The sequence below is a fragment of the Phyllobates terribilis genome, unplaced genomic scaffold (genome assembly GCF_046119375.1).
Source record: "Phyllobates terribilis strain yellow unplaced genomic scaffold, ASM4611937v1 Scaffold_2__4_contigs__length_985480577, whole genome shotgun sequence".
Lineage (NCBI taxonomy): Eukaryota > Metazoa > Chordata > Amphibia > Anura > Dendrobatidae > Phyllobates > Phyllobates terribilis.
Genome location: NW_027362762.1, coordinates 517,304,826 through 517,327,781, shown reverse-complemented (window position 1 = coordinate 517,327,781; position 22,956 = coordinate 517,304,826). Strand labels below are relative to the sequence as shown.

Genomic DNA, 22,956 nt, shown 5'->3' with positions numbered 1-22,956 from the left:
GGGGGGGGGGCCCAGCTGGACAGACCCACAAGGGGGGGGGGGCCAGCTGGACAGACCCACAAGGGGGGGGGGGGGGGGCCAGCTGGACAGACCCACAAGGGGGGGGGGGGGGGGGGCCCAGCTGGACAGACCCACAAGGGGGGGGGGGGGGCCAGCTGGACAGACCCACAAGGGGGGGGGGGGGCCAGCTGGACAGACCCACAAGGGGGGGGGGGGGCCAGCTGGACAGACCCACAAGGGGGGGGCCCGGCTGGACACGCAAGGGGGGGGCCCGGCTGGACACGCAAGGAGGGGAGCCCTGGCTGGACACGCAAGGAGGGGAGCCCTGGCTGGACACGCAAGGAGGGGAGCCCTGGCTGGACACGCAAGGAGGGGAGCCCTGGCTGGACACGCAAGGAGGGGAGCCCTGGCTGGACACGCAAGGAGGGGAGCCCTGGCTGGACACGCAAGGAGGGGAGCCCTGGCTGGACACGCAAGGAGGGGAGCCCTGGCTGGACACGCAAGGAGGGGAGCCCTGGCTGGACACGCAAGGAGGGGAGCCCTGGCTGGACACGCAAGGAGGGGAGCCCTGGCTGGACACGCAAGGAGGGGAGCCCTGGCTGGACACGCAAGGAGGGGAGCCCTGGCTGGACACGCAAGGAGGGGAGCCCTGGCTGGACACGCAAGGAGGGGAGCCCTGGCTGGACACGCAAGGAGGGGAGCCCTGGCTGGACACGCAAGGAGGGGAGCCCTGGCTGGACACGCAAGGAGGGGAGCCCTGGCTGGACACGCAAGGAGGGGAGCCCTGGCTGGACACGCAAGGAGGGGAGCCCTGGCTGGACACGCAAGGAGGGGAGCCCTGGCTGGACACGCAAGGAGGGGAGCCCTGGCTGGACACGCAAGGAGGGGAGCCCTGGCTGGACACGCAAGGAGGGGAGCCCTGGCTGGACACGCAAGGAGGGGAGCCCTGGCTGGACACGCAAGGAGGGGAGCCCTGGCTGGACACGCAAGGAGGGGAGCCCTGGCTGGACACGCAAGGAGGGGAGCCCTGGCTGGACACGCAAGGAGGGGAGCCCTGGCTGGACACGCAAGGAGGGGAGCCCTGGCTGGACACGCAAGGAGGGGAGCCCTGGCTGGACACGCAAGGAGGGGAGCCCTGGCTGGACACGCAAGGAGGGGAGCCCTGGCTGGACACGCAAGGAGGGGAGCCCTGGCTGGACACGCAAGGAGGGGAGCCCTGGCTGGACACGCAAGGAGGGGAGCCCTGGCTGGACACGCAAGGAGGGGAGCCCTGGCTGGACACGCAAGGAGGGGAGCCCTGGCTGGACACGCAAGGAGGGGAGCCCTGGCTGGACACGCAAGGAGGGGAGCCCTGGCTGGACACGCAAGGAGGGGAGCCCTGGCTGGACACGCAAGGAGGGGAGCCCTGGCTGGACACGCAAGGAGGGGAGCCCTGGCTGGACACGCAAGGAGGGGAGCCCTGGCTGGACACGCAAGGAGGGGAGCCCTGGCTGGACACGCAAGGAGGGGAGCCCTGGCTGGACACGCAAGGAGGGGAGCCCTGGCTGGACACGCAAGGAGGGGAGCCCTGGCTGGACACGCAAGGAGGGGAGCCCTGGCTGGACACGCAAGGAGGGGAGCCCTGGCTGGACACGCAAGGAGGGGAGCCCTGGCTGGACACGCAAGGAGGGGAGCCCTGGCTGGACACGCAAGGAGGGGAGCCCTGGCTGGACACGCAAGGAGGGGAGCCCTGGCTGGACACGCAAGGAGGGGAGCCCTGGCTGGACACGCAAGGAGGGGAGCCCTGGCTGGACACGCAAGGAGGGGAGCCCTGGCTGGACACGCAAGGAGGGGAGCCCTGGCTGGACACGCAAGGAGGGGAGCCCTGGCTGGACACGCAAGGAGGGGAGCCCTGGCTGGACACGCAAGGAGGGGAGCCCTGGCTGGACACGCAAGGAGGGGAGCCCTGGCTGGACACGCAAGGAGGGGAGCCCTGGCTGGACACGCAAGGAGGGGAGCCCTGGCTGGACACGCAAGGAGGGGAGCCCTGGCTGGACACGCAAGGAGGGGAGCCCTGGCTGGACACGCAAGGAGGGGAGCCCTGGCTGGACACGCAAGGAGGGGAGCCCTGGCTGGACACGCAAGGAGGGGAGCCCTGGCTGGACACGCAAGGAGGGGAGCCCTGGCTGGACACGCAAGGAGGGGAGCCCTGGCTGGACACGCAAGGAGGGGAGCCCTGGCTGGACACGCAAGGAGGGGAGCCCTGGCTGGACACGCAAGGAGGGGAGCCCTGGCTGGACACGCAAGGAGGGGAGCCCTGGCTGGACACGCAAGGAGGGGAGCCCTGGCTGGACACGCAAGGAGGGGAGCCCTGGCTGGACACGCAAGGAGGGGAGCCCTGGCTGGACACGCAAGGAGGGGAGCCCTGGCTGGACACGCAAGGAGGGGAGCCCTGGCTGGACACGCAAGGAGGGGAGCCCTGGCTGGACACGCAAGGAGGGGAGCCCTGGCTGGACACGCAAGGAGGGGAGCCCTGGCTGGACACGCAAGGAGGGGAGCCCTGGCTGGACACGCAAGGAGGGGAGCCCTGGCTGGACACGCAAGGAGGGGAGCCCTGGCTGGACACGCAAGGAGGGGAGCCCTGGCTGGACACGCAAGGAGGGGAGCCCTGGCTGGACACGCAAGGAGGGGAGCCCTGGCTGGACACGCAAGGAGGGGAGCCCTGGCTGGACACGCAAGGAGGGGAGCCCTGGCTGGACACGCAAGGAGGGGAGCCCTGGCTGGACACGCAAGGAGGGGAGCCCTGGCTGGACACGCAAGGAGGGGAGCCCTGGCTGGACACGCAAGGAGGGGAGCCCTGGCTGGACACGCAAGGAGGGGAGCCCTGGCTGGACACGCAAGGAGGGGAGCCCTGGCTGGACACGCAAGGAGGGGAGCCCTGGCTGGACACGCAAGGAGGGGAGCCCTGGCTGGACACGCAAGGAGGGGAGCCCTGGCTGGACACGCAAGGAGGGGAGCCCTGGCTGGACACGCAAGGAGGGGAGCCCTGGCTGGACACGCAAGGAGGGGAGCCCTGGCTGGACACGCAAGGAGGGGAGCCCTGGCTGGACACGCAAGGAGGGGAGCCCTGGCTGGACACGCAAGGAGGGGAGCCCTGGCTGGACACGCAAGGAGGGGAGCCCTGGCTGGACACGCAAGGAGGGGAGCCCTGGCTGGACACGCAAGGAGGGGAGCCCTGGCTGGACACGCAAGGAGGGGAGCCCTGGCTGGACACGCAAGGAGGGGAGCCCTGGCTGGACACGCAAGGAGGGGAGCCCTGGCTGGACACGCAAGGAGGGGAGCCCTGGCTGGACACGCAAGGAGGGGAGCCCTGGCTGGACACGCAAGGAGGGGAGCCCTGGCTGGACACGCAAGGAGGGGAGCCCTGGCTGGACACGCAAGGAGGGGAGCCCTGGCTGGACACGCAAGGAGGGGAGCCCTGGCTGGACACGCAAGGAGGGGAGCCCTGGCTGGACACGCAAGGAGGGGAGCCCTGGCTGGACACGCAAGGAGGGGAGCCCTGGCTGGACACGCAAGGAGGGGAGCCCTGGCTGGACACGCAAGGAGGGGAGCCCTGGCTGGACACGCAAGGAGGGGAGCCCTGGCTGGACACGCAAGGAGGGGAGCCCTGGCTGGACACGCAAGGAGGGGAGCCCTGGCTGGACACGCAAGGAGGGGAGCCCTGGCTGGACACGCAAGGAGGGGAGCCCTGGCTGGACACGCAAGGAGGGGAGCCCTGGCTGGACACGCAAGGAGGGGAGCCCTGGCTGGACACGCAAGGAGGGGAGCCCTGGCTGGACACGCAAGGAGGGGAGCCCTGGCTGGACACGCAAGGAGGGGAGCCCTGGCTGGACACGCAAGGAGGGGAGCCCTGGCTGGACACGCAAGGAGGGGAGCCCTGGCTGGACACGCAAGGAGGGGAGCCCTGGCTGGACACGCAAGGAGGGGAGCCCTGGCTGGACACGCAAGGAGGGGAGCCCTGGCTGGACACGCAAGGAGGGGAGCCCTGGCTGGACACGCAAGGAGGGGAGCCCTGGCTGGACACGCAAGGAGGGGAGCCCTGGCTGGACACGCAAGGAGGGGAGCCCTGGCTGGACACGCAAGGAGGGGAGCCCTGGCTGGACACGCAAGGAGGGGAGCCCTGGCTGGACACGCAAGGAGGGGAGCCCTGGCTGGACACGCAAGGAGGGGAGCCCTGGCTGGACACGCAAGGAGGGGAGCCCTGGCTGGACACGCAAGGAGGGGAGCCCTGGCTGGACACGCAAGGAGGGGAGCCCTGGCTGGACACGCAAGGAGGGGAGCCCTGGCTGGACACGCAAGGAGGGGAGCCCTGGCTGGACACGCAAGGAGGGGAGCCCTGGCTGGACACGCAAGGAGGGGAGCCCTGGCTGGACACGCAAGGAGGGGAGCCCTGGCTGGACACGCAAGGAGGGGAGCCCTGGCTGGACACGCAAGGAGGGGAGCCCTGGCTGGACACGCAAGGAGGGGAGCCCTGGCTGGACACGCAAGGAGGGGAGCCCTGGCTGGACACGCAAGGAGGGGAGCCCTGGCTGGACACGCAAGGAGGGGAGCCCTGGCTGGACACGCAAGGGAGGGGAGCCCTGGCTGGACACGCAAGGGAGGGGAGCCCTGGCTGGACACGCAAGGGAGGGGAGCCCTGGCTGGACACGCAAGGGAGGGGAGCCCTGGCTGGACACACAAGGGAGGGGAGCCCTGGCTGGACACACAAGGGAGGGGAGCCCTGGCTGGACACACAAGGGAGGGGAGCCCTGGCTGGACACACAAGGGGGAACCAAGGTGGACCCAGGCAAAGGGGGGTGGGCAGGATGGGTATATGGGGGGCAGGATGGATATATGGGGGGGGCAGGATGGATATATGGGGGGGCAGGATGGATATATGGGGGGGGCAGTATGGGGGGGCAGGATGGATATATGGGGGGGCAGGATGGATATATGGGGGGGCAGGATGGATATATGGGGGGGGGCAAGCTGGACTTATGGAGGCCAGGATGGATATATGGGGGAGGGGGGGGGGGGGGACAGGCTGGACACATGGGGGGCTAGGATGAATATGTGGGGGGGGCGGGCTTGATACACATGGGCTAGCATAAATATATGGAGGGGCACGCTGCATATATGGGGGGTGTCAGGATGGATATATGCAGGGGGTAAGGGCAGTATGGATATATGAGGGGAGAGGCTGGACACATGGAGGCCAGGATGAATATGTAGAGGGCAGGCTGGACACATGGAGGATATATGGGGGGGGACATATGGGGACGCAGGCTGGAAACATGGAGGCAAGGATGGATATGTGGGGAGGCAAGGATGGATATGTGGGGGGGCAGACTGGCACATGGGGGGGCTAGGATGGGTATATGGGAGGGGGCAGGCTCGATACACATGTGCTAGGATAAATATATGGAGGGGTCACACTAGACAAATGGTGGCCAGAAGGGACACATGGGGGTGCCTGGCTAGACAAGGGACTTAATTACTGTTTGGGAGCCAGATTGAGGAACATACTTTATTAGTTTATGGTGACCAGTGGGGAACATTATTACTTTAGATTCCAATTATTATTATTACATTATTACTTCTGTAATATAATTTACTTTTTAGGAAATTGTTTTCCATGGGATGGGACAAAAGAGAGGTCCTGTTACTGTGCAGGACGGCACTATGTTGCTTTTTTTCTTCAACTGGTGTAGTGTAGAGGTCGGGGGGGGGGAAAGTGGGAATATTCTCTAGAAGAGATCAGTTAATAATAACTGTGTGTTATTTTCTGCAGAGATGATTCCTGGCTGGAAGAAGTGATGGCTGTCTGTGCCAGATGAAGAAGAAAAGCGAAGATGAAGGACTTCACCTAGAGACATCACTGGTGAGTCAGTGTATTACATGTACACTTACACTACACACGTGGTCAAAATTGTTGGTACTCCTCGTTTAATGAAAGAAAAACCCACAATGGTCACAGAAATAACTTCAATCTGATAAATTACAAATTTTTGAAAATGAAGAGATGAAGGTCAGACATTGATTTTCTGCTTCCACAGAATTTAAAAAAAAATTAACCTCATGAAATCGGCCTGGAGAGAAATGATGGTTCTTCTTCTTAGCTTAATATTTTGTTGAACCTTTTGAGGCAATCACTGCAATCAAACGATTCCTGTAACTGTCAATGAGACTTCTGCGCCTCTCGACAGGTATTTTGGCCGACTCCTCATGAGCAAACTGCTCCAGTTGTCTCGTGTTTGAAGGTTGCCTTTTCCAGAATGTTTCAGCTCTTTCCAAAGATGCTCCATAGGATTTAGGTCAGGGCTCATAGAAGCCACTTCAGAATAGTCCAATGTTTTCCTCTTAGCCATTCTTGGGTGTTTTTAGCTGTGTGTTTTGGGTCATTATCCTGTTGCTAGACCTGCGACTGAGACCAAGCTTTCTGACACTGGGCAGCACATTTCTCTCTAGAATCCCTTGATAGTCTTGAGATTTCATTGTACCCTGCACAGATTCAAGACACCCTGTGCCAGGTGCAGCAAAGCAGCCCTAGAACATAACAGAGCCTCCACCATGTTTCACAGTAGGGACAGTGTTCTTTTCTTGATATGCTTCATTTTTCCATCTGTGAACATAGAGCTGATGTGCCTTGCCAAAAACTTCAATTTTTGTCTCATCTGTCCATAGTACATTCTCCCAGAAGCTTTGTGGCTTGTCAACATGTAGTTTGGCAAATTCCAGTCTGGCTTTTTTACTATTTTTTTTTTTTCAACAATGGTGTTCTCCTTGGTCGTCTTACATGAAGTTCACTTTGGATCAAACAACGGTGGATAGTACGATCTGACACTGATGTTCCTTGAGCTTGAAGTTCACCTTTAATCTCTTTAGAAGTTATTCTGGGCTCTTTTGTTACCATTCATATTATCCGTCTCTTTGATTTGTCATCAATTTTCCTCCTGCACCCACGTCCAGGGAGGTTGGCTACAGTCCCATGGATCTTAAATTTCTGAATAATATGTGCACCTGTAGTCACAGAAACATCAAGCTGCTTGGAGATGGTCTTATAACCTTTACCTTTTAACATGCTTTTCTATCATTTTCTTTCTAATCTCCTGAGACAGCTCTTTCCTTTGCTTCTTCTGGTCCATGTTGAGTGTGGTACACACCATGTCACCAAACAACACTGAGTATCTGTAGCCCTATATACAAGCACAGTGAGTATCTGTAGCCCTATATACAAGCACAGTGAGTATCTGTAACCCTATATACAGGCACAGTGAATATCTGTAACCCTATATACAGGCACAGTGAGTATCTGTAACCCTGTATACAAGCACAGTGAGTATCTGTAGCCCTATATACAAGCACAGTGAGTATCTGTAACCCTATATACAGGCACAGTGAGTATCTGTAACCCTATATACAGGCACAGTGAGTATCTGTAACCCTATATACAGGCCCACTGACTGATTACAAGATTGTAGACACCTGTGATGCTAATTAGTGGACACAACTTTATTTAACATGTCCCTTTTGTCACATTATTTTCAGGGGTACCATCATTTCTGTCCAGGCCGATTTCATGAGTTTAATTTTTTTTTTAAATTCAGTGGAAGCAGAAAAGCAATGTCTGACTTTCATTTGTTCATTTTCATAGATTTTTAATTTATTATTACTTTTGTCAGATTCAAGTTATTTCTGTGACCATTGTGGGTTTTTCTTTCATTAAACGAGGGGTACCAACAATTCTGACCACGTGTGTATATAGTATATACAGAACTCCTGTGTATGTCACTGGTGATCACTATTATGTATACACTATATACAGAGCTTCTGTGTATAATGTCACTTGTGACCACTGTATTACCTGTGCACTATATACAGAGCTCCAGTGTATAATGTCACTGGTGATCACTGTATTACCTATACACTGACACTATATACAGAGCTCCTGTGTATAATGTCACTGGTGATCCCTGTATTACCTGTACACTATATACAGAGCTCCTGTGTATAATGTCACTGGTGACCACTGTATTATCTGTACACTATATACAGAGCTCCTGTGTATAATGTCACTGGTGACCACTGTATTACCTGTGCAATATATACAGAGCTCCTGTGTATAATGTCACTGGTGACCACTGTATTACCTGTGCACTATACACTATGTACAGAGCTCCTGTGTATAATGTCACTGGTGACCACTGTATTACCTGTACACTATATACAGAGCTCCTGTGTATAATGTCACTGACCACTGTAATACCTGTACACTAAATACAGAGCTCCAGTGTATAATGTCACTGGTGATCACTGTATTACCTGTACACTGACACTCTATACAGAGCTCCTGTGTATAATGTCACTGGTGAACCCTGTATTACCTGTACACTGACACTATATACTGAGCTCCAGTGTATAATGTCACTGGTGGTAATAACAGTGTTGTTAGTATTGTGGTTTGTATTCATGATCAGTATTGTAGTATTTGGTCACTTTGGGGTGGTAATATGTGGTCTGGTCATGGTGTGGCCGTATTTGTTCCTTGTATGTAGTATTATTCGGTCACTATGTGGTGGTAATATGTGATCTAGTCATGGTGTGGCGATATTTGTCTCTTTTGTATGTGGTATTATTGGTGTTGATATAGTGGACTGTGTTGTGTATGGCAGTCATTTTGTTCTTGCTGATATTAACTAGGAAAAGATTTTTTTCCATTAGGCCACAGCCCCACCATCAGTATTCGGTCAGTATTTTTTCTCAGGAGTAGCTGCCAAAACCAGGAGTGGGTGATAAATACAGAATTGGTGACTTGTTTCTATTATACCTTTTCTCTGATTGTTCCTCACCTGGTTTTGGCTCCCACTCCTGAGAAAAAATACTGACCAAATACTGATAGTGGGGCCGCAGCCTTAGAGATTAAATACTTGGACCAGAGCGGCAGAGATGCACTTACAGGGGTTCTCTGGTGAAAACAAGTAATCACCTCTCCACAGGATCAGTGATGATATTGATTGGTGGGGGTCTGACTGCTGGGACACAATCGGCAGAATGTGGAGCTTTTCTCCCCATTAGACTGGAGCGGCATGTGAGATGCGACCACTCATCCAGTCATTCCCTCAGTGACTGTGAGCGCTGCTCTTTTTTGGAAGCTGCATTTTAAAATGGGGATAAGTGTCCTGTCAGGGATGAAACTTCCCCATTCTTCTGATAGGCGTGTTTTCCGATGTTCGGACCCAAACGATCAATAAGTGATCACCGATCCTGTGGATCCCATGGATCGGTGATAACTTGTTTTAACCAAAGAAGCCCTTTAACGCAAACTACCGTAATTGTACATCCCAGTTATAGTGGTGCACAGTAGATGTGCAGGAGCCGCCAGTCAATGCTCCACTATAACAGGGATAGCGGATAACAGATATTTGCATATGGCTGTAGGTGGGCCACTAGAGTCAGTTCTCCCTGTGGGCCCCAGTCCGACCCTGATGACATCCACAAACTATTCTAGAAAAATTTGTGCTCCAGTAGGCAAATAGTCGTTCAGTCCCTCCCGAGTCTTGCCGTGTAGTTAAGCAGTACTGCACAGCCACATATGGGGTATTTCTACATACAGCAGAAATTGTGTGACAAATTTTGATGCCATTTTTACCCATTTCCCAGTGTGAAAATATAAAATCTGGGTGGTAAGAATATTATTCTTTCTTCACCGCCCAATGGTATAAAATTCTGTGATCCACCTGTGGTATCAATATGCTCACTGCACCCCTAGATTAATTCATTGAGAGGTATAGTTTGTAAAATGGAGTTTCTTATGGGAGGTTCTGCTGTTCTGGCACCTGAGGGGCTCTGCCAATGTGACATAACAGCATCAAACCAGTCCAGCTAAATCTGAACTTCAATATGGCGCTTCTTCCCTTCTGAGGTTTGCACTGTGCCTCAAAAGTAGTTTTCGACCACATATGGGGTATCGGCGTACATAGGAAAAATTGCGCAACAAATTTTGGGGTCCATTTTCTCCTGCTATCCTTGTGAAAATGAAAATAATGGGGGCTATAAGATTTTTGTGGGAAAAATATATTTTTTTCATTTTTACAGATCCACATTGTAAAATTTTGTTAAGCACCTGTGGGTTCAAGGTGCCCACCACACATTAAATTCCTTTAGGGGTCTAGTTTCCAAAATGGTGTCACTTGTGGGGGAGGGTTTTCACTGTTTAGGCACATCAGGAGCTCTCCAAACGCAACATGGCATCCGCTAATTATACAAGCAAATTTTACATAAAAAAAGTCAAATGGCGCTCCTTCCCTTTCAAGCCCTGCTGTCAGGGCTGTGGAGTCGGTAAGCCAAACCTTCGACACGGACTCCCTCGTAGCCTGGGACGTATTAGCACGCACCAGGCTGTAATCCCCGGTTTAGTGAGGGCTCAGGCGCTGAGCCCGCACTGAACCGGGCACGTCAGCTGATTATTACAACTGACATGTGCCCGCAACAGCCACGGGTGGAATTGCGATCCACCCGCGGCTGTAAACATGTTAAATGCCGCTGTCAATCTCCGACAGAAGGGTCACCGATGAGTGGGCAGACTCCAGTTGTTGTCATGAGCTGATCGCTATGAGCGCCACCTACTGGTCGGCGCTCATAGCACAGGAGCATTTCTGCTACATAGTGGTGATCTGACAAGTGCTGATTCTAGTCTCCTATGGAGACTATAGAAGCAAGCAAAAAGTGAAAAAAATGGTTTTAAAAAATATATAAAAGTTTAAAATCACCCCCCTTTAGCACCATTCAAAATAAAATAAAAAAAAACACATACACATTTGGTATCACGGCGTTCAGAATCACCTAAACTATTAATATAAAAAAATTAATCCGATCGGTAAACGGCGCAACGAGAAGAAAAAATCTGAACGCCAGAATTACGAACTCGTAATGACCTGGAGAATAATAATGGCAGGTCAGTTTTAGCATTCAGTGAACGTGGTAAAAAAAAAAAAACATCTGTGGTATTGCACTTTTTTTGCAATTTCACAGCACTTGGAATTTTTTTTCCGTTTTCCAGCACACAATATGGTAAAACCAGTAATATCGGTCAAAAGTACAACTCGTCCCGCAAAAAATAATCCCTCACATGGCCATATTCACCAAAAAATAAAAACGCTATGGCTCTGGGAACAAGGGGAGCAAAAAACAAAAAAGGAAAATCCCAGGGTTGCGAAAGGGTTAAGTGATGAATCTGTGCTACAGTCAATTTATCTCAGCTAAAAGTCTAGACCCTTAGATCAGGAATAGGACAGACATTTATAGGACATTTCATAACTTTCCCAAATTCTTATGAAAAAATATTCCCCACAAACTGCATTGAACTACTGTACCCAATTTATTATATATTTTAGGAGTCTGAGTGGATCCATTTTATACCGACTCAACCAAAATGGGCTTCAACTCTGACTCCACAGCCCTGCCTGCCGTTCGCCCAGTGGTTTTCCCCCACATATGGGGTATCGGCGTGCTCAAGAGAAATTGAACAACAGATTTTGGGGTTTATTTTTTCCTGTTATCCTTGCGGGAAAAAAAAATAAAAAATCGGATCTAAAGTAAAATTTTATTGAAAAAAAAAAAAAAGTTAAATGTTCATTTTTTTCTTCCACATTCCAAAAATTCCTGTGAAGCATCTGAAGGGTTAATAAATTTCTTGAATGTGGTTTTGAGCACCTTGAGGGGTGCAGTTTTTAGAATGGTGTCACTTTTGGGTATTTTCTGTCATAAAGGCCCCTCAAAGTCACTTCAAATGTGATGTGGTCCCTAAAAAAATGGTTTTGTAAATTTTGTTGGAAAAAGGAGAAATCGCTGGTGAACTTTTAACCCTTATAACTTCCTATCATAATAAAAATTTTGGTTCCAAAATTGTGCTGATGTAAAGTAGACATGTGGGAAATGTTATTTATTAACTATTTTGTGTGACATATCTCTCTGATTTAAGGGCATAAAAATTCAAAGTTTGAAAATTGCGAAATTTTCAAAATTTTTGCCAAATTTCTGATTTTTTCACAAATGAAAGCCAGGCACAACTCATTTAAGGGAGTTCAAAAAAGAAAAGGAACATGTGAACTAGTATGATGGTTACTACAGCCATGTAACTAAATGAAAGTTTAGTAGCTTCGATGGAAGAGAGTTTCCATTCTCCTGAAAGAATTGGTTCCAGCAAAGACCAAGGCCAAGAGCAGAGTGACCTGGTAGGGTACTTGCCTAGGCGATGCAAGTCAGGAGAGAGACAAAGAACTGGAATGCTTTCTGCTTGAAAACTTGTAGAAGTGGAGTAGAAAACAATCACTGTCAAGGGTGACCAGAGCACCCTCCACAGTTTTATTGAATCTTGAGACTGGGACCAGAATGAAGCAAATTGGAATCCATGTTAAACAAATCCTTAGGAAAATTTATGACAGGTAGCCAAGTGGATTGGCATTGCATATCAATCCCTGACCAGATGACGTATTTCCCTACTTAAATCAAACAGTTTTTGGTCCGAAGGCCATATTGAAACAAACCCATGGGTCACAATAAGACATCATTGGGTCACAGTGATTCACCTGAGCACAAGATCCCTTAAGTACAATGCCCATAGACGGGAGGAAGAAGTGCGCCTTATGTAAAGAGTGAAGTGCATACGCGCAGTGTTTGGCCGCTGCAACTGCACCTTACAAGGCACTGCGACGTGCAGGGGACGGGGAAGACATTATAATTAACACAGGAGGCGGGGATTTCTTACGGGCCCGTGGCACTCAAGGGATCATTACCATAAAGATAAAACCTTACATTTCACAAAACATGACTATTAATATGAGGCATACAGGTAGAAATAGATATACATTTCTATCACCTGTATTCCCATATTAGTAGGTCATAAGTCCCAGGGAGTGACAGATTCCCTTTAAACAATTAGGTTGTAGAAAGTCCCACCTGAGGCTGAAGAGTGGCCCATGTCACCCTAGGGATGACTGATGACTGTTGGAGTGCCACAAATTGACCAGAGCAAAGTAATGATGTGGCCCATAATGTTTGTTGATTTTAACCACTGAGTAAAATGGTATGCAAGAGGTATGTAGGAATAAGGCCTGGGGGAAAGGAAATCAAGTCAGCAATCAGGAGGTCCAACACGCTCATGCAAGGATGGATAGAAAAAAAAAAAAAAAAAACAGCATATATGCCTGGAACCACCAGACAATGGCCCAGACTCAAGACTGCCATTTTGTATGCCAGTCTTAAAGTGAACCTGTCAGCAGGATTTTGCTAAGTAAACTACAGGCAGTGTCATGTTGGGGCTGCTGCACTGATTGATATGATACCTGAGGTGAAGAAATCAATCTTGCAGTTCTTGTGTAATCAGTGTTTGCAGTTTTGAGTTAATGAGATGCCCGTTTTCCGAAGCAGGACTGTAGGCAGGGTCTTTCCTTGGTACTCTAGGCCAGATCAGCAAGAAAAGACCTGCCCCTATCTTGCTTTGTGTTTGGCTGTCTCTATGATGAGGAACATACTTGTGCTGCCTACAGTCCTGCCCTGGAGCACAGGCATCTCTAACTCAAAACTGCGAACACTGGTTACACAAGAACCCCAAGATCGATTTCTTCACCTCAGGTATCATATTAATCAGTGCAACAACCCCAACATGACACTGCCTGTAGTTTACTTAGCAAAATCCTGCTGGCAGGTTCCCTTTACCAATGGGAGCACTAGAGTCAGATGTGACAAATTCATTAAGAGCCGTGCACTTCTTTAAAGAGAACCTGTCACTTGAGTCATGCTGCCCAAATCACGGGCACGATTGCAGCCAGGTATATTTTCTCAGAAACGCACTAGCATTTCAGAGAAAATATAGATCGAAGATTCAGCCGGAAACAAGATTAGTCTGGAGCAACCACCGGCCGACGTTTCCCAGCCCCACTCCAGTTGATTGACAGGTCTCTCACTATGGAGTTCTGTAGTGAGTGATGTATTGAAGGACTTCAACACTCTGATCACGTGTTGAAGTTAATTCTAGTTATTAACAGCATTTACAGCTGGCCACATGTATAGCAGTTCAGAATTTGACTCCTATGACAGTACCATTTTTTAAAGTGACTAAGCTCTTCAATACCACCTATGCTACTACCAATACTTGTCTAAGGAGGTTGCATAGCTATATGCTTGATTTTGTTTTACCTCCGATAAGCACTTGAGGGTTTTACACAAACTTTTGGCTTAGTGTAACTAAATGTTTTACACTTTAGATGCTAAGACAATTTTTACACTTGATGAACACAATTTTACACAAACTGCAGAAAGAGACCAATAAATAGACAAATAATTATCTGCCAAAATGCTTTTTAGTTGAAAATGAAAAAAACATTGCCATCCTCAACATCGTATCACACTAGCTCCCTAAGCACGGTAGACAGAATATACCCTCCCCAACATGAGAAAAATTTCTAGTGGGCACTGGAGGCTATATGGTGGATATTGATGACAGTTAAAAAAAAAAATATTGTGATCTTGCTGAGGTCCTATGCAACACTCACAGCTAAACAGAATGAAACCTTTCAAGCGCAATATTCTCAGTGTAATATTTTTGGCACAGAAATCATTTCACATCGAGGAGCTGCACGACAAATGTTTTGTGTTACACTACGGGAGGGGACAAGCAGCAAATAAGTGCCATCATGAAGAAAGTTCCCAAGATGTAGGTGCTATGCATCTCAGACACTACTTGCATTAAAGCACCTATGACTGCAAGTGTAGCACCCTGAGGACTCGGCTGCTACAGGGGTATTGCACCTCACTCCAGAGGTGTGGTATTCCACTCCCGGGTAAGGATGGAGTGTGGGACTGAGCTCAGTAGGCTGCATGCACTACATACATCCCATTTCCGGGGGACAGAACTACGGTACTCCCACCAAGTAAATGTGCAGGTACGACAGCGTCTGTCCCTGGCTGGAGTGGGAGGGGGGGTGGAACATCCCAGTAGTGTAGGGGCAGATAGGGGAGGGGCTCTGGGCATAGAGATAGGAGCCCATTGGGTGCTGGTCACCTGGGCTCACACATAGAGGGAGTATATATGGTGGGCACCATCTTAGGATAGGGTCAGTCAGTCAGTCTGAGGAGAAGCTGAAGGAGAGTTCAGCCAGGAGGGCTGACTAGGAGCTGTGGCTCCGGCTGGGCCCAGCTCCAGGGCCAGGCTTGTAGTGGAGAGGAAGAAGGAAGGCCCAGAGACGCAGAAGAGAGGGAACCCTAAGATCCCAGAATTAAGCCAAAAGGGTGAAGGGTTGGCAGAAAAGGGTACCGGAACCCAAACTGGTGGAGGCTAATGATCCTCAGCCAGGAACCGGAGGTCGTGGTCAAGTTTTGGCGCGACCCTCACCACATCCACCAGGAAGGCACACCACGAGTAGGGTCAGGAAAGCCAGAGAAGGTTTTACCGTAGAAGGCCCAAGGGAACCGGACAAAGGTGGATCCCTGGTGGGGACGGCCAGGAGAAAGAGAGTGAGAGGGAAGCTCAGGACCACGCTCCGGAACTGCCTGGGGGTTAGCCGAGTCCCGCACCTGGTGAATGCAGTACGGCTCGGGTGGTCACTCCCGGCCGAAGTGACTAAAGCAACATCAGTGAGTAAAAACCCTGAAACTGCATCTCACGTCTCTGACTCTTTCTGCACTACCACTACCTCCATCATCCGCACCAGCTGCCCTGAGGCCATACCCCTCCCGTTGGGGGTTATACCACCATTGCTGCACACATACTACCGGCCTCAGCGGACTGTTCTGCAGCGGCGGCCTTGTGACCGCAAATCAACGGGTGGCGTAGTCGACACAGAAACAACATCTACCAAGACTGCCACACACTTAGTTTGACACCCTGGGCACGGACCGGGTCACCGCCACAAGGACTACTACCCCCATCCAGATCCGGCTCCGGGTATCCCTTGAACATGGCCAAGGGGGCGCGTCACAAGTGCTGGCTGTCATCTACACACTGCGCCACCTATCTACTTTCAGAAACAATATGGTTATGTGGGGTATAATATGATTATGATTTAATTTTAGGAGTTAGGTAATTGTGTTTCAATGTGTAAAAAGTTTCCAGCCAGCAAGAGTTAATAGTATAACAGCACAAATCCTCAACTAGAAAGAACGAGAGAAAATGAGGACAGATGCTGCAACCAACTATAAACACTTACACTTACCCAAGTTTAGTTGAACTGTCTTTAAACAGCATCAAAGTTGATTCTGTTCGTACAGGCCTTGGCACAGAGATTGTCACTTTACTTATACCACTTTCCTCCAGACCTTCATCTTTAGACTCCTCTTCAGTGCCATCTTCTCCAAGGAGATACTCTAAAGTCTATGAAAGTCCGAATAGAAACATGGAACATTTGATATGTTTATTCATTGCGTCAGAGAAAACGTGTACAATATGTTATTTTTTTTAATTTGCTGCAGCTTTTTTTATTATTATTATTATTTTAGTGGTAAAAAAAAATACCTGAAATTTAGAAGGAAAAATAATGGTGTCTACAGTTTTTGTAACTTAAATTTTTCATTGAAGGAGCTGGGTAAGGGCTTCTTTTTGAGTTGTGAGCTGACATTTTTATTGATAACCATTTTTGGGTAAATGTCATTTTGATAGATTTTTATTAGAAGTGAGGAGACCGAAAATTGGTACTTGTGGTGTTCGGATTTTTTCGTTAAATATTTTTATATACACCAGAAATTTTAAAATATTTTTGGTCTTTCTTTGGGCTTTGAATCACCATGTTCCAGGCTGCCATAGGAATACATCTGTTCGCCACAATGGTAGCGGCGTCATTTAAGTGCGACTGTCATTAAGAGCAGCTTTCAAATGGTTGAACTGCAGCGATCACAACAAGTTCTTGGTTACTGCATATACATGCAGGTAGCGACTATTTTAATACAGCCGGCATTGGACAGATCCTGAGCCAGCTTCATACTTACAATTTCTTCATAGGTCGTAAAGCAAAGTCGTACATCATTAAGGAGTTACCTAGGACGATACAATCTGCTCTAAATTTACACTTACCTCTGCATTGCCCTCTTCTTCATACCCTTGTTCTTCCTCTTCTTCAGATTCATCTGTCATTTCTTCTTCCTCCTCATCTTCATAGCCATTTTCATTATCAAGATTAAACAATGCTATGCGCTTCTGACGCTCTTCAGATCGTCTTTGTTTCATTGCCACCTGAAGCTTTGCTTTAAGAGCATGAAGTTTCTCACCTGGTCAAAAAAAAAAACAACAACATTTTAGTAAGAATAAAATACAAAACAAAATGCAAATAAGTTTATGCAGAAATTTTTATTTTATAATACACACTACCTGGCTTGCCATGTACTTTGTCTTCAAGGTTTTCACCCTCTACAGTGACAGGTACAACATCTGCTTTTAGCTCTTCTTTACCATCAGCAGTAATCTCTTTGCGGACAATGTTCAGAATAACTTTCTTCTCAGTCACAGCCTTTACTTTGCGCAAGCTGTGTTTCAGGAATCGCTCCTTTAATGCTTCAAGATCTAAGACAGCATTGGAAAGAGAGTAAAGAAAAAAAAACTTTAGAGAATGAAATAAAAGAAATAAAATCACATACATTAAGATAAAATTTGAATAGACAATGAAAATAAAGTTACGGGACGGTAGACATGGGAACATTTTTACATGTTTCAGGTGTAAAACAGATGCTGTAACGGTCCAGGACATGGAAGCACACTCATATCTGGTACAAGGGCCACAATAAAACTTAAAGGGATGTTACCTTGAGCCTATTATTGGATATCATAAATATATGTCAAATGTTTGATGGTGAGTGTCCTGGAAATGAAACTTAACCATTCTGGAGACTTAACACATTTAGTACTTTAGAGATGAGAAGACTCGGTATGCATGTAGCTCTCCTTTTTAAAGATGATGGAGCAGATTCAAAGTTTTTATGCCACTGAGTTTTCACTACACTTTGGACCAGCTTCAACAAAATGGGTGGAGTTGGAGAAACCATTACAGGGCGTTTTTTACCCCAGAAATGCTACGGGACTAGCATTTGTGTTAGACGCATGCCACTAACTAGAGGTGCCTCAATGAATCTGGCGGTATGTACGCTGTCAAACCTGGTGTAGCACGAGTTTGCACTAAGCCAGTCTTGAATCGATCCCTGGGGTGTTGTGATAAGAGCCTGGCATTTCACAACTCCCATACACTACAACGGAGAAAGTAGCATGCATATGCAGCTACCACTGCAGTACCAGTCATTGGGGAAAACAAAGTTATTAGTCAAAATGCACAAAAAAAATTTCTTCATTATCAAGAGAAGGTGTTTGAGCTAATATATAGTATTCATTGAAGCTGTGTTTATCAGTCTTTTATGCCAAGTAAACCCTAGTCAATAAAATTTAAAGAAACTTACAGGGGTTTTCCAGTTTTAGAAACCCCTGTCCCCAGCTGCATTTTTTTTTTTTTTTTTTTTTAAACGAAAACAAAAGACGACACTGCTTTAGGGCTCTTTCACACATCAGCATCTCCGATACGAGTGGTGACAGTATCCACATGTACCGGAGACACTGACACACATCTCAAGTGTGTTTTCACGGACCGTGTGTCTGTGTGATTCACAAGGAGACATGTCCGTTTTTTGGACGACAGCACAGATCACACGGACCCATTCAAGTCAATGGGTCCGTGTAATTACGTGCCGCACACGGATGCCATCCGTGTGACATGTACCGCCGCCTGGGAATCAGTGTTACAGTCAGCGCTCTTCTCAAGCGCCGTGTGTTTAACACTGCCCTCATCATAGTCCCCTGACAGCGCTGCGATCAGCACCAGCAGAGACAATGATTAGGTAGTGGTAGTCTTCTCCCGCAGTGTCCACATGTGAAAAAAAAAAAAAAAGAATAAAATATTAAAATCCATGTACTTACCCCTCTCCTAGGAGTCCCCCGCTGTAATCCATGTGACAGCTGCTGCCGAGGAGCCAGGGAGAATGAGCCATTCCGGAGCCATTCTGCAGCTCAGGAGCGGTGTCCAGTCACTCACTGAGCGCAGCTCCGGAGCGGCTCATTCTCCCCGGCTCCTCTGCAGCAGCGGTCGCATGAATTACAGAGGGGGACATCACCAGACAGGTGAGTATATTGATTTTATTCTTATTTTTACACAGGTGGACTCCGGGAGCAGACACTACTACCCTCATCACTGTCCCTGCTGTTGCTGATCACAGCGCCGGCAGGCAACCATGATGAGGGTAGTGTTCAGCACCGGTGCTTGGGAACAGTGTTAACTGTAGCGCTGATTCCCAGGCGCCGAAACGTGTGGTCCTGATGCGGCACACGGTTGCCACATGTGACACTCGGATACACGGATATCTCCGGTACCGGTTTTATCCGGAGATATGCGGACGTGTGAAACCAGCCTTACTTAAATAACCTTCTCGGGTCCAGCACCCAGTGTGTATTTATTGTCTGCATGGTTGATGTCGGGTGGACAACACTATGGCTAATCATGATGTCAGTGCTGCAAACAAGACTACAGGAGCAGCGGCAAAGACCAGACTCAAAGAGGGTGAGTACAGCTGTTTGTTTTTGTTTTTAAACAAAAATTATAAACCAGCCAGGGGTCAGAAAAACTCTTTAAAACAAAGTTCCTTTACTATTTTTCATTGCACTCTTTACCAACAGTTCTCAGCACAGAGCATACTGCACAACAATGTTGCCATTACTGAAAATGAATGCATGAATCATAAATACAATAAGTATAAAAACAAAGACAACAAATTCATATATCAGATTTTTCTTGTACTCAAAAAAGTACTGATTCTTATCAGTGTGCTGGATATTTATCCATTTTCATCCATATGCCATTCAATTTTTTCCAATGCAAAAAAATAAATAAGAACAGTGGCTTAAGATTCTCCTCAGCCACCAACCAGTGAAACATGGACAATATGTGAATGGCATCCATGTTCCGAACGGGACCAAACCTAGAATACTGCTACAATGGTCCAGAGAAAAAAAAAAAAGCAGACGCGAGAGGGGCCATAGATTATACTGTGTTCCTGTGTTATCCATTTAAAAACTAAAAATGGTTAGCTCACATACAACAAAATCAAACATGAATGAGGCCAGAGTTGAGGTCACTCACACAATACAAACTATTCCATACAATTATCAATAAATGCTACCATTCAGTGTCCAGAATATGCTATGTTACAATTTAGTTCTTATTTATTGCATCTGTCCAGAATATATTTAAACAGAACATGTCAGCAGATCAAAAGTGGCTTTTATTTATTACCACTGCTCGAGAATTCAGTTTTGGTTTTTAAATCGATATACAATTCCAGAGATGTTTTTTTTAATTTGGTCTAATTTTTATGCAGCCAAAAGACACATCCCCCCAAAAATATGTGAGCTACACCCCTTTAGTAAAGACCATAAAAATTAGCACTAAATAAAAAGGTCCATAACTCTAGGACTGTATGCTGGATTTATTTATTTTTTACCGTATAATCAGAGCGGTAATAAATTAAGAGACACTATTTAGTGGTCAACAACTGTTGTCAATCACACCAAAATAAATCCACCCACCAACCCAGTATAAATAATACCCCAGTACATTTAGTTGTGCCTTCTACATGTAGTACAATATTGAAACCCACCCGCTGCACAATGTCGTCTCCAGAAACAGTATAATAAATGCTACCATCCACATCCATTATTCGGGTTCATTTACCAAGCATACATATGGTCACTATCATTAAAATCAATGGGCAGTGATGGAAACATTGCCACTTAGTCCGCATTTACATGTATGGTTTTTCACAGGTAGAACAAGTTCTAGTCCACACAAATGTTTACATGTTTTAGGGATTTTTTTGCACACTAATTGCCCAGGTGAAAAAAAAAACTGTTCGTTTTTGATTTGATTTGCAGATGAAACTAGCTCATTGAAGTGAGTAGGTCTGTAAAAAAATAATAATGGCTAACCCTGATGCCATTTGTGTGTTATCCAAATGCTGTTCATTTTTTACCAATCAATGGGTAGAAAAAGCCTGGAAATTACTTTCTATTGACTAGTCACACAGATCTGGAAATATTTTAGTTTCATAGTTGTTAAAAGGATAGGCAATCAATGTCAGATTGGTCCGACACCCCACCAACCAGCTGTTTTCAGGTCCAGCTGGATACATAGAGTGAACTGAATTAACCATTACTGCTCTATGTAATGTGTGGTAGCGATGCCCAGGTATTGCAGTGCCATTCCTATCTGTTTCAAGAGGAGCTATCGCAGCACTTGAGAATGGCCACCACACAGATGTTTGGCTCAATTCCTTCTTATATCCAACCACTGCCAGAGCTATATAAAAAAGAAAAAAAAAAGTTGATCGGTGGGGTGGTGGGTGTCAGAACTGAGCTGGTCATCAATATATTAAGCCTGGAGAACCCTTAGCATCAAACTCTGCAGAAGTTTATGGTCACCAAAGCAGCTGCATACTCCACATGCCGAAGTCCCTCAATTAGATAAGCATTTGCATTTTTTTTTACTCTTAATCTAATGGGGAAAAAAACAAGGTAACAAGAAATAAGTGGGTAGAAGTGGGCGAGGACTGCTCAGAGCTCATTCACACCTTCCTGAAAACCCTCATTCTGAAAGCAATTGAGTACCTTTGTTCGGCTTTGGCTCATCCAAGTTCACAAAAGACCCATCATCTGGACAGAGGCGAGGTTTTATTGACAGGTCGATTCCTAGGGCACGTAGTTTTTCCAGTTTTGAAATCTTGGGCTTCTCCTGAGCTCCAGTAACATTCGAGCAGCTGTGCTCAGTTTCATCACCATGGTCATGTGTTGTACTCTTGAGTTCTGGCTCAGAAACATCCTGTAACACTTCAGTGGTCTTTTCTTCACTGCAATCTTTAGTTTCCTGATTATTAAATGCACTGACAGTAGCAGAAAATAATGTTGATTTTTCTGAGTTGTCAACATCAATTGCTTTGTATTCCAAGTCGCCCACAGACTGACATTCACTATCTGCAGCAGTATTTGTCACACCTTCTTGTACAACAGCTGCTTGAGGATTCTGGAGAGGCAGTTCAGAGTTTACGTCGCAATCTGGTGCGGATGCAGAGTCACAACTAGCATGCTCTGAGGGTTTTGTGTCAGTCTCCATTTTATCTTCATTTAATAGATGGTAGGCTGGGGACCTACAAGATACAAAGTGTTACAATAAATGACAAGAGTACAAAATAGTCCCCCACATGGATCTATCAGTAGAACTTCCCTACAAGTACAGTTCATTAAAAAAGTGGCTGCACTGGCTCCCATCCAGATGCAGTCCCAGACTGCAATCAAATCCCAGTATATTTTGCACACTGATGCTCTATTTTCACACCCACGAGTGTGACAGAACAAGCTAGGCGCTATTTGGTCATGCGTAACAAAAGTAATACACATTTTTTTTTATTGATATGTTCTTACTTGATTAGTTGCATTGCATTTCCTTGACAAACTGGTCTTGATCGACGCTTGAAAAAGTCATGAATGCTTTTAGGTTGAGGTAGGTGATATGGAAGAGACACTGCAGACTCTAAGAAAAACGGTTGTACAGTTAATTTTGGGCTAGACGCTGTGCAACCATCCACACAGATAACAGTGAAAGCTTACCTCTCAGGATTCGTTGTGTCTCACTGTGCAACTGCTTTATGGCTTCCTTACTTACTCGGGCTGCTTTTCTCTCCTTAAATATGAAACACTTTATAGTTAGATCAACTGTATTTAGGGGGAAAAAGATTAGAAAATTGTGACCATTTGTACATTTCCATCATTACCATAGAAAGGCTGTATGTTAAACAGTGAAAAAGAAAACCACAAAAGTTTTATAATAACAGACTCAAGGTTGGATACCCACTGGCCATACA

At 48.2% G+C, this 22,956-nt stretch overlaps 1 protein-coding gene across 1 annotated transcript in view; it reads right to left on the bottom strand.

Annotated features, from left to right (window-relative positions):
• Window positions 1–22,956, bottom strand: part of CLSPN (claspin) — a 62,114-nt gene that overhangs the window by 25,726 nt on the left and 13,432 nt on the right. Inside the window, exons 6-11 of the mRNA XM_073665941.1 lie at window positions 22,703–22,775; window positions 22,517–22,625; window positions 21,707–22,242; window positions 17,378–17,569; window positions 17,084–17,277; window positions 16,230–16,387 (exon numbers count right to left, since the gene is read on the bottom strand). Coding sequence (XP_073522042.1) covers window positions 16,230–16,387; window positions 17,084–17,277; window positions 17,378–17,569; window positions 21,707–22,242; window positions 22,517–22,625; window positions 22,703–22,775 — 1,262 coding nt within the window. The remainder of the gene's footprint in view (window positions 1–16,229; window positions 16,388–17,083; window positions 17,278–17,377; window positions 17,570–21,706; window positions 22,243–22,516; window positions 22,626–22,702; window positions 22,776–22,956) is intronic.